The sequence below is a fragment of the Zeus faber genome, assembly GCF_960531495.2.
Source record: "Zeus faber genome assembly, chromosome: 15".
NCBI classification, from domain to species: domain Eukaryota; kingdom Metazoa; phylum Chordata; class Actinopteri; order Zeiformes; family Zeidae; genus Zeus; species Zeus faber.
The window spans coordinates 20,711,359-20,724,103 of record NC_137194.1 but is presented as its reverse complement, the minus strand read 5'-3'; the positions used below and the strand labels follow the sequence as shown (position 1 = coordinate 20,724,103).

Below are 12,745 nucleotides of genomic sequence, written 5' to 3'. Positions count from 1 at the left end.
AAAAACATTTTAAGATAAGATACAATAAGATATGAGATTGTACTTGATTAATTTACTTTATTAATAACTAGAGCTGAGACACTAAAAATCAGAAAACAAGACACTGACAGGTGAAGTGAATAACATTGTTTATCTCGTTCCAATGGCACCTGTCAAGGGGTGGGATATATGAGGCAGCAAGTGAACAGTCAGTTCTTGAAGTTGATGTGTTGGAACCAGGAAAAATGGACAAGTGTAAGTATCTGAGCGACTTTGACAAGAGCCAAATTGTGATGGCTAGACGACCGGGTCAGAGCATCTGCAAAATGACAGGTCTTGTGGGGTGTTGCTGGTATGCAGTGGTTAGTACCTACCAACAGTGGTCCAAGCCAAGGGAAGACAACCGGTGAACCAGCGACAGGGTTATGGGCACCCATGGCTAATTGATGCGCGTGGGGTGCAAAGTTTTGTCCGTCTGGTCCAATCCCACAGAAGAGCTACTGCAGCACGAATTGGTGAAAAAGTTAATGCTGCTACGATAGAAAGGTGTCAGAACACACAGTGCATCACAGCTTCCTGCGTATGGGGCTGTGTAGCCACAGACCAGTCAGAGTGTCCATGCTGACCCCTGTCCACCACCGAAAGCGTCTACAATGGACACGTGAGCGTCAGAACTGGACCATGGAGCAATGGAAGAAGGTGACCTGGTCTGAATGACGTTTTCTTCAACATCATGTGGATGGCCGGGGTGAGGGTCCGTCCGATCAAGCAGGTGTGGGATGTGCTGGGACAACAAGCCCGATCCATGGAGGCCCCACCTGTCAAATTACAGGACTTAAAGGATCTGCTGCTAACGTCTTGGTGCCAGATACCACAGGACACCTTCAGAGGTCTTGTGGAGTCCATGCTTCCACGGGTCGGAGCTGTTTTGGTGGCACGGGGGGGAGCTACACAATATTATTGGTTATTAGTGGTGGTATTAATGTTGTGGCTGATCAGTGTATATAGCCTGAGTAATTCATTCTGATATACAGTGGTACCTCGACTTACGACTGCATCTACTTACAAATAATCCAAGATACGAGTAGCGATAGTCGCGAAAATTTGTATCGACTTGCGACCGACTGATCCAAGATACGACCATGGAAATTTGCAATCAGCAGTCAGTCAGCGGGCGACCTACATGGTGTGTGCACGTAGTTCGTGGCTTATTGATATTTTTTTCATATTTACTGTGTTTGTGCTGTGTATTTTGTTTATTTTCACCCTTCATGATGAGTCCTAAGAAGATGGGAAAAAGAAAAAGGCAATGGCTCCCATTGAAACTAAGAAGGAAATCATAGAAAAATATGAGCGTATGGTGTATATGGGAAAAATTGCTTCGACATACGACTGTTTGAACATACGACCTTTCTTATAGAATGAATTACAGTCGTAAGTCGAGGTACCACTGTATTTCTTTTTTTCAATCCATGAACTGTTGACGAAGGCAGTTACATAGAGCTAAAGTGGTAGAACTTATTATTTTTATTAGATAAGTTAGAAGTGGAGGGTGAGAAGCATGTTTTAGGTGTGGCGTGCAAGGCTTATTTTTGTGGTTATTACTCAGACCAAAAACTCTTAATCACTCAGGGCCGTAGGACAGACAGTAAAATTCTACTGTGTTCTACTGCATCTGTACCATGAAGGTGGTGGAGGACCATTTCTAATGTGGTCTAAAGCAGACATAAAGAAGCTTCAAAGCTTAATTTAAGAGCTTCACTTTCAAACCCATGTATTCCCTGGGTTAGTTCTTTAGTCTGAATGGGACACTGGCTCCTTCTCCTTATAGGCAGGAGCTCCGATTCTTGTATTGTATATGAAATCTTGCCAATGCTCTCCTGCAGCACCGCACCCTGTGTGGATAGGGCCTTTGTTTGACTGCAACAAACATGCATGGCTGTGAGAGTCTTGCAAATGTCTCAAGTGATTGATGCTCACATTTTTATATGTATGTATATATATATATATATATATATATATATATATATATATATATATATATATATATATATTCTTACCTTCCTGCTCTTGCAAGAAAGGGTTGACTTAAGGTAAAATCATGTAAATTCAGGTTTATTTATTTTGTGCTCAATCTCGACAACATTCAATGCGGCATTATAAAATGAGGGGAGAGTAGATATGGCCAGGAGGTTGTCTTGATGGCACGACCTCCTGGGGAGAATGAGAAGCCTCTTGAGTATGTCAAAATTGGACATAGACCCTCTAAAATATGTTAAAAATACACGTTCAATGTACAGTATGATTTAAATTCAGATAGTATAATGTATAATCTCTCTCTCCATATACTGTATTTATATTTATGTTGAGAGTGCAAGGAAGGACAAATAATCAAAATATACATATATTTACTGTATATGTGTATCGCCTGTCCCAGTTTGGCTGACAGAATAAACAGAAGATCATCTTTCATCGAGTGTTTATTGCTTATTTGATTGGAAATTGCAACCAGTAATTAATTTCATGAAAGGACCGAGTGCAAGACAAATAAACTGACCCGCTAAAAGCCTTTCAACCCAGCGTGGGCGGAAAAGTATTTGTTGGTTTTCGTCATGAATAATTTCTGTGCTCATTTCCCGTATAAGAATAAGGAAAGGAGCCAAGGAGAGGATCTACAGTAATCCCTCTTTTTTTTTTAAGGTGGCAAAAAAATCACCAACATTCTATTTGACCAAAACCATTGCCTCACAGGCTTTTTTTCTGCATGGTGCCAAGTGGGAACAAAAAAAAGCCGGTACCATTGTTGTGCAAGATGAAAATAATTTCCAGTTTCTTGTTCATAGTGACACATTGGCCCTTTCTCAATCTGCGTTCTTGTCTGTACTTGTGTTCTTGTGGACTTGCTCTGCCCATTTTATCGAGGATGCATCTGTGGTGACTTGTGTGGGCAGCCAAGTATCCCAGAATGCATTTCGCAGAATGACCGTCCTGCGTCCTCTCGTCCCCGGGGGTCTGTACTCCCAAGTGGAACTTGCCAAGTCTGAACTACCAAGTGGAAGTGTTCCATGGAAGTGTGGTGCTGACGTTTTTTCTTCCATGGAAGTGTGGTGCTGACGTTTTTTCTTCCATGGAAGTGTGGCTGATGATTACAATGTAATTCGAGTTAACAAAGAACCTGTTGAACAGGTACACTCACACCTGTGTGTGTGTGTGTGTGTGTGTGTGTGTGTGTGTGTGTGTGTGTGTGTGTGTGTGTGTGTGTGTGTGTGGGGAAATGCATATCTATTTTTATTGCACTCATCCGTACTTACAGTTCCGTGCCTGTATCAAGGTTCTCTCAAGTTACAGACTTGTTTATTCTTAAAAATGTTTTTTTCTCAAAAGCTAAATGCAGGTCTCTCCTGCCTCTGGTGTCTGGATATGGCACGGCAGGAATTGTTTTTCTTTTTGGGCTCCGGCTTTTATTACACCTGCACGCCAATGAAGACACTGAGATGAAATATATAACTATATAATATATAGTTGTGAGTTTGTGAGACATCTTTATTTAAACCTTGGGACTGACCTCATATCATTCTCATGCTAAAAAAAAAAAAAAAAAAAGAAACAGCGGTGGAAGAAGTACTTTGACCTAAGAAAAAGTAATTTCTCTTAAGTGTACTTGCAGTATTAAACGTACAGTGGAAGTACTTGTCATGCCCAGCGTCCGTATAAAACGGAGCCTCTAATACGGCATGAAGTGCGACTGTACCTTTTTTAGAGATGAACGCTCGTGTATAGTTCTGATTACACTTTACAAAAACATAGTATAGGGTGGTGTCATGGTCATTTATATTTGTATGCATTTAAAAATGCATACAAATATAAATCCTGGTAAAAGAATAATAACCAGGATTACCATGAGAAAAAATGCCTTGTTTTAAAAACATTGAAAAGAGAACGAGTTGAGAAGGAATTCTTAAGACAGACACCTCTGAGGGATGGAAGGACAGATCATAAGTGCTGAGTGTGTATACAAAATACCAGCATACTGGCATTGACTGTACTGTATAAGCAATAATGTGCAGTCAGCCGGTCATTATAGCAAATAAACCCCCCACAGGATCATCAGTCTTACTGAGAGGGGTTGATTTGCGATACTCACCGGCTGGCCACACATTATCCAGCTATTTACCAAAACAGATACAGATTTGAAATTATCATATAACTACAATGCCAAGTTTAAGAGCTTCTGCAAAGAATACTAGTCCATGGCAACATAGCTAACACTGCAAAAATGGAGTGAACTATGGCTACTCAGAAATATCCGCCAAATAGAACCATATAAATAACAATAACATGCAATGAACACATACTAGTATATTAAAGGAAAACATGGTGTCAAGCACATACCCATCCAAGTGTAGGCTCTTTAGAAACAGGAAAAAAATCCAGACTTCATTGTTGAAAATACTAATCTGTATGATCTGCGAATATGTATCCAGATTACCCGAGCACCTGCCCCTTTGGCCCTTGATGTCCATGGAGCCCTTTTTATCAGGTGGTCTTTTTTTTTTTTTTTTTTTTAAGTGTTAATAGGTGGGAGGCATGGGGGCAGTGGCTCAGGAGGTATAGCGGGTCGTCCAGTAATCTGAAGATTGCTGGTTCAAACCCCAGCTCCTCCTGATAGCATGCTATACTGTCCTTGATCAAGACACTTAACCCCTGATGGCTGGGTCTATCAGTGTAAGTCGCTTTGGACAAAAAGTGTCTGCTTAATGATGATATCAAGAATCACTTTATTACTCATCTCACAGATGCACTGCACTCAACACACAGGGAGTGGTGACTGGAGAAATTCAGCCACTGCATTTTCCCCTCCTTGTTGCCCCTCCTCCAGGGGACAGTGGGCAGCCTAAACTACATCAGTGCCTGGGGACCAATTCCAGGTAGTGGATACATGTTGTGGTCAGGGACAGGACGGGAAAGTGTTCTTAATTGGAGTCCTTTTTTATGTCAGAGGAGATCCATGTGAGCACATGCAAACTCCAGACGGAAAGGCTCGTAATTGAGATAATCCACCAGAGCACAGTGCCAACAGCACCCCAGGTAGGAATGGAATCCAGGACCTTCCTGCTGTGAGGCAGCAGTGCAATGCATTGTGCCACCACACCAACATAACGATGCAATGCAAAACACTTCCTTGCCGTGCCCGCGATCAGGGCACCCGGGATGGCGTGCACAGAGGCACCCGTGACCTGCGCTGCACTGTGCCTCCCAGTCCCTCCGAATAAAACTAATGAAAACAGTGTGCTCCGTTTCATTACACCAGAAACACTTCCTTAGTCACTCTCTTACCATACCCTCCCTCCTCAAGAGCGGCTGGATGGCTGGAATTGATTTCACAATAATCTGTTAGGTCATCATTTGTAGAAAAACAAAACAAGGGAATGAGGTTTTGCACACCCACCCACACGTGGCTACGTTGTCCTATCAGGTGTGTCTATTTAGTCCAGTTGCCCTCCCACTAATATATATATATATATATATATATGTAAAACTATTTAGAGGTGGTTTCATTCATTCAGGCGCTTTCAAGGACCTTCTGTATCTGTCTTGCTCTTGTAGATCTATCCATCGCTTTCTCCTTTCATCCTAGACTGTTAAATGATAAATAAAAATGTTATACGGACACAACATGGAGAACATTTTTATCAGTATTCTCATCATCCTGGTAAGGTATACAATTTGATCCTCTGTTTTTTAATGCTTGCTTAGGTGAAAGTGTTTGTCGTCTTGAAAGATCATAATGCAGCCTCTTCTCCCTCAGCAGGAGACAAACAGGACATATATCAGCCAATTATTGGGATGATGTCGTGACCAATTGTGTTCAATGATTTGCACATGTTGTTGTGATATGTAAGCAAAGACATGCCTTCACGCGACAATGTATCAATGTGTGTTTAGTTTCTGGGAATCAACGGATCCTCAGACATTTTGCAGCGGCAGAAAAGAAATTGGATCATCGCTTCCTTCAGTATTGAGGAAGAAAATCAAGGACCCTTTCCATACAGTCTAGGTCCAGTGAGTATCCATAGAAGAGATCACTGTGATTAATACACGGTGTGAGATGCGGGTCCACGCAATTGCGGGGTTTCAAATTGTGTTGTGACCTCTTTTCAGGTTACAGTTGAGAAGAAGTATCCCATGCTAAAGCTGCGCGGTCAAGGTGTTGATGAGGATCCCAAAAACCTACTGCAAATCAACAGTGCAACAGGAGACATCACTGTCCATGGCAGCGTGGACTACGAGCTGTTTCAACGCCTCACGGTTGGATTCTATTCACTGTGCAGGACATCGTAAATATATACTGTATATGGAGTATTCTACTGTATAGAGTCCATGCGTTACTGTTGTTCTGTAAGCGTTGTTGTTATTTCAAAACGACATCCTTTTATTTTGTAAAAGTCTCCTCAATTTCAATTTGCAGCTGTATTTTTTGGCATATGACGGATTTAGCAGGGAACTAACCACAAGACTAGGTGTCGAGGTGGACATTTTGGACATAAATGACAATGCACCCAGGTTCTCAAGAGAAAAATATGAAGTCACCTTGAAAGAGTCCGTTTCACAAGGTAAGTCCTCCTTTATTTCTGACTGTGACATGAAGGGATGGCGCGTGGGGTCGTTTGACGAGGATCTTTCTATTGGCTGGACAACTCACTGCACTGCTTTTAATTTTAATTTTTTTTTATTTTTTTATTTCTGTTCATTTCTCATTCTGCCAGGCACATTTTTGGTGACGGTTGAAGCCAGAGACAAAGACTCAAAAAAAACCAACAACGGCACATTTGATTTTAAAATAGCGTCTATAACGCCTAAACCCATTGACCTAGAGTTCCACCTGAAGCAGAACGGACAAAGTGGAAACATTGTATTCAATGGGTGTCTGGACTACGAGGTGAGAGAATGTGCTGTTGGCGCCGCTTTAGCAATAACCCCGACGCAGTTTTGTGAAGGCCATCTCTAAATGGACGGTCGGATATTCTGTTTGGTCAAGACGATATGGTGTGGGCTTGTTTCCCTCCCACAGAGAGCGAAGAAATACACGATCCTAGTGGAGGCCAAAGACCGCGGGGAGAAAATACAGCTGTCCAGCACCTGCACGGTCATAGTCAACATAGAAGACGGAAACAACCACCTCCCTGTCTTCACGGGACAAACTGTGAGCCTCTATTCTTTTATGAGCGGGAAGCTGTGCGCCGAGGTCGGCGCTCGGCTGAAAGTAACGCAGCTTTTACTTCAGGGCCCCGGAAGCGTCACAGAGGGAGAGGCGAACGTGACCGTGTTACGGCTGCAAGTGGCGGACACCGACTCCCGGGGTTCCCTCGCCTGGAAGGCAAAATATTACCTCCACGGAGACAAGGAGGACAACTTCCAAATCAGAACCGATCCCGAGACCAATGAAGGAGTCTTGACGGCAGCAAAGGTACGCACGTTTTTGTTTTTTTTGGAGGGCAGCAGTGCACAGCACAAACTTTGACGCTGAAGGCAATGACGTTGAAGTAGATCCTCGCACGTCAGGGCGTTTCCGTCTGAGGAGACTGTTGCCCAGCTCTTTGCCGGCTCGTGGGAGGGTTTTCTCATTCAAAGTCCTGGGATTAATGTAGACGGGTTTCTGCGTCATACAAACACACCGTCTAATCCGCGCCGCCCACACATGTTGTTGTACAACCTCTCTCGGATGAGCTCCGGTGTAGCTCAGGTTCTCTGGCTGTCGGTCTGTTTCAGTCTGCGTCCATGGCGACGGAGACGTTCGTTTGGTTCTCTCCTTCATGATCACGTCTTCATGACAAAGTTAGTCGGTTGGGTTGTAAGTAAAAAAAAAAAAAAAAAAATGTTTTTATGTGCACTCTTCATGCCAAGCCAATCTTCAATTCACTGCACCCTGTGTTGACAGCCTGGCCACATCACACGATGTTACATACCTGATGGAGGGGGTGGAACTGGGCAATCGGTCAAACCTCAACTAACTTGTTGGGGTGGCCTTTTTTTTCAGGAACAATAATTTTCAAACGCCCTTGGCTATATTCTTTTAAGCCAGCATAATGGCACAAACGGACACATTAATAGAACTATTGAAGGGTATCGCCATCTAAATAAGCTTGAATTTAAAATAAAGACAGATAGGTTAACCCAGTAATGGCGTCTTGCCTCCCGTTGAGCCTCTGGAGTGAGTCATATTTTCCAAAAAAGTGGAAGTGTTGGGAGGTTGAAGCAGCGGAGGAGCAATAACTACCTAGCTCCTTAGTTAATGGTACGAATTCATCTCACCGGACAGCTTTTGCCCTCCCACACCAAAAGGAGTCAAAATGTCAGCAACATTTTGTAGAGCTGCCAGGAGGCTTGGTAGGTTCCGAACGACGGAAGGAAGACACGGACCGTCGATGACAACCAGTCCCGGTTGATCGCGTCTTTGTCCGGTGTGCCTGAATCTCATAGGCTTCTCCAAAAGCGTAGCCATCCCTTCGGTCCGTTGAGTGGGATGGCGATGAAAGTATAAGCTAATCTTTGCACCGAGGTGGGTGAGATATCGCCGTCTCTGCTTGACAGTCTCACCGTGGCCTCCTTACAGCCCCTGGACTACGCTGCCGGTTCTCTGAGGAACTTGTCGGTCAGTGTGGGGAACGAGGCGCCTTACCACACGTGCAAGGTCCGGCGTGTTGTGAGCAACGCCAGGTGGGACGTGGAGATTGTCACAGCGGCGCCGCCTTTGTCCACTCGCCACGTGACAGTGGCGGTAAAAGACACAAACAACTGTCCCGTGTTCACTGATAACCGGAGACACGTCACGGTGGAGGAAAACGTAGCCGTAGGATATTACCTGGAGACGTTCACAGCTACGGATGTCGATACTACGTATGGAAACAAAATAGTGTGAGTCAAAACGTGTATGCTTCCATATCTATGTCATGTATCGATTGAATTTCAAGACAACTTACATGGCAAAATGCTATGTTTCAGATACACCATAGAGGATGATCCAGGCGATTGGGTTGCAGTGGATTCCAACACTGGAAGAATAACTACAACAAAGATATTAGACAGAGAGTCGACCTTTGTAAAGGACAATATCTATGCAGTCACTGTGTATGCTGTAGACAATGGTATGAGCCTGTCAATAAGTCGACAAATATGTTAAAATGTTTACATTCAAACAAAAATGATCCTCCTGTTTTTGTGATCTCTAGGAGAGCCTCCAATGACCGGCACCGGGACCCTCCTCATCCATCTCAATGATCAGAATGACAACGTTCCAATTCTGACCGAGACTGCTCTCGACATGTGCCTCTCCGATACGCCTTCAAAAGCCAACCTCACGGTGGTCGACCTGGACAGGAGCCCCTACGCCGGCCCCTATCGGTACAAGCTCCACGGAGACGTCGCACACAAGTGGAGGATTGACCCCGAATATGGTAACGTTCTGGAACTTCCTTTGGACCACAATGTAGAGTCAGAGGCTAAATGACCTTAAAAGAGAATTTACGGTGAGGCGATATGTAAGGGATGGTGTGTAGGTACAGTACAGAGTGATATAAGACCTCGGCTTAATTTATGATAATGCCTGGCACCATGTTATTCCGCTTAAAATAAAAGATCTACAGCCATGAAGCTGAACGCTGCAACAATGTCCCAAACTATTCACCCGACAAAAAAAACAACCTTTGCCCTACATCTAGCTTCATTTATGATTATTCATAACTGAACGCTGATTGCTGCTATTGACATATCAGAATTGAGTATTCAACAGAGCCATGTCATAAATCGTATTAATATCTCTCTATATATCATGATATATCATGATATAAGATGAGATATCGTAAGGGATTTTGGTCATCGTCATATTGTGATACCAATAGTCATCCCAAAATATTGTCTAATTATCAATTTTGAGGCATTTGTGAAAACATTATTGTGATTTTTGATTCTGTAAGTATTGCCCAGCCTGAACAGAATTTAAATTTCACCGGATCATCCTATCTGTGTCCGCTATGTTTTAACATAATATTTAAATGCCACTTTGTCTGGACATTATATGTGCAGGTCACTCGGCCTCTCTGGTGCAGGAGACAGGGATTTACACTGGGGTCCATGAGCTGCTGCTGGAGGTGTTCGACCTGCAGGGAAAGTCTTCCGTCCAAAACTTCACCGTCACCGTGTGCAGCTGCCCGGAATCCATCGTGTCCACCCCGAACTGTCGAGTCCGCGGCGCCTCTCGTTCCACAGCCTTTTCAGGAAGATTTCTCTGGGCCATTTTTGCAGCCATGCTGCTCCTACTAGGTTGGGGAGTGTATGAAACTTAAAATCTTCTTCTTCTTCTTTCGGGCGCAAAATATATTGTTTAAAATAATCCGAAAAATGTACGTTTTAAATGTAAAAAATCACTGGCAAGATAAATCTGAAATTATTTCAGTTTGGCTGTGATACCATAGGATGGAACCTTCTCAAAGGCTTATTGTAGCTTAACGAGGTAAAAAAACAAAAACATTTTGTTGATCCAAATCCAACCATTGATCAAAATAACAATGTCAATAATATAACCAATTAATTTAGACTGGACAATGCCACAAATAAAGACCTGAATGTGTCATAATAAGCAAATATTGCACAAAAATATTTCAAAATTACATCAGAAATGAGAGGTCATATGACTTACAAATGGACAGGGTTTGGGACATGTTTGTAGTCATATATGATTTAAAGTACATTAACCAGCATCAAGATACATTTTTGCACACTTTAACTTATCAAGCCTCGTTTAACTCATGTTTTTGGCTCATAGAAAATTGAATTGACTCTTTCTTCTTTTTATATTAGGGATTGTACTTCTGGTATTCCTGGTGTCGTGGAAGAGCGAGATGAAAGCCATGCCGGATGAAGGTTTAGTAGAACATCTCTTCCCATGCAACATGGAGCTGCCCGGAGACGACTGCAAGGTGAAAGCGTGGATGTGTCAAGTTATGGTTCCCGGAGTTGCGGCGGAAACGCGATCACGGGTGAAGGTCGTGACTGTAATATCTGAACTGTGACAGGTCAAACTGAGCAGCTTGCTGCAAAGAGAAAGCCCAACCTGGAAGGCGAATCCACTATCCTGCGACGGTTCAACCAAAAGTTTTGATAGGGTGAGTGACGCCGAACGTTCTACAAGAATAAAGATGTATTATTCTAGATGTATATTTTATTTATAGTTTCATAGCAATTGGGGTTAATTTATGACGTGGTTTTTCTTTTCTTCGCAGTTTTTGCCTGGTCAGTTATGGACAGGAGGACAACACACAGGGAGATTCATGTATTACGGGGAGAAATGGGGAGGCCAGTTCAAGCGAGGAACCTCAGTACGCAAGGTAAAGCAAAGATTCAGAAAGGCCCTTCTGCTCTGTGCAACCAGGTTCCTCTGCGATATTATGACTCCATTGCCTTAGATTGGAACAGGGAACAGCTGAGCTTTCACTCTTTTGCAAATGTAATGAAATAAATTTCTATACTGTACCTTCATACTCTTATACCACCTCGTCTCTGATGCCCTGGATTTGAACAACAAAGAGCAATTACGCCGCTGTGGACACGTGGCTGGACATGCGTGTTGCCCTGTCGAATACGATCGTCCAGGTAATGACAGAAACAGTCCGTGGTTGTGTTCCTCGTTAAAATACAAAAGGTCCGCTTGAATTCTGACACCGCATTCCCTGCTGTTTAGAGGATGTCCGTGCTCCAGGCTCCGGGAGAGGAGCTGGGCGACCATGCCCCGTTTCCGTACGCTGAAGAAGGAGACCTGGATACCGACCCGCAGCTGGAGGCCATCTTAATCCCAGAGATCCCTTTCGACCCCGACATGCTGTTGTACCTGGGAGACAAGTTCAACATTCTGGCCTCCATTTGCCGTCCCGACGGCACGACCTCCAGGGGAGAAAAAGAAGCTTCTTGAGTACGTCAAAATTGGATATGTTGTAACATGTTAAAATACAGGTTCAATGTACATTATGATTTATACTCAGATAGATAAAAGCTGAATAAAGATTTTTTTTTTTTTTTAATTTTCACAAATAGAAAGGATAATCTCTCTCTCCATATATTTATATTTATATTGAGAGAGAGCAAGGAGGGACAAACAATCGAAATATACATATATTTGCTGGCAGACAGAACAAACAGAAGACTATCTTCAATGAGTTTTTATTGCTTAGTTGATGTGAAATTACAACCAGTAATTAATTCCATGAAAGGATCTCTTTTCAAAACGCTCACATTTCTATCCACCATGGAAAGCCACAAGGAGAGAGCTGATTGGCCGAGTGCGAGACAAATGAAATTGTGGCTAAAAGCCTTTCAACCCAGCGTGGGCGAAGGAGTATTTGTTGGTGTTCGGCATGAATAATTTCTGTGCTCATTTCCCGTATAAGAATAAGGAAAGGAGCCAAGGAGAGGATCTACAGTAATCCCTCTATTTTTTTTTAAGGTGGCAAAAAAATCACCAACATTCTATTTGACCAAAACCATTGCCTCACAGGCTTTTTTTTTTTCCTGCATGCTGCCAAGTGGGAACAAAAAGCCAATACCATTGTTGTGCTGCATAAAAATCATTTCCAGTTTCTTGATCATAGTGACACATAAAGTATGTCGTCTGTTGAGGAAATGTGATGCTTTGACAAGATTAAATATTTTGTTCAGTGGAAAACAAACAAAATCAGCGTCACAATTCCATGGAAGCTCAGTCTGATGATTACAT

At 43.0% G+C, this 12,745-nt stretch overlaps 1 protein-coding gene across 1 annotated transcript; it reads left to right on the top strand.

Moving 5' to 3' along the window:
* Positions 1–5,656: 5,656 nt before the first annotated feature.
* Positions 5,657–11,944, top strand: cdh26.2 (cadherin 26, tandem duplicate 2; the record flags this gene model as incomplete). The annotated part of the gene is made up of 15 exons (XM_080015289.1): positions 5,657–5,692; positions 6,142–6,288; positions 6,449–6,593; positions 6,747–6,919; positions 7,052–7,183; positions 7,265–7,447; positions 8,594–8,877; positions 8,983–9,125; positions 9,210–9,434; positions 10,063–10,215; positions 10,837–10,955; positions 11,052–11,141; positions 11,259–11,363; positions 11,563–11,628; positions 11,717–11,944. The coding sequence occupies 15 exons, from the start codon at positions 5,657–5,659 to the stop codon at positions 11,942–11,944; spliced, it is 2,229 nt and encodes a 742-aa protein (XP_079871415.1).
* Between the last annotated feature and the right edge of the window lie 801 nt (positions 11,945–12,745).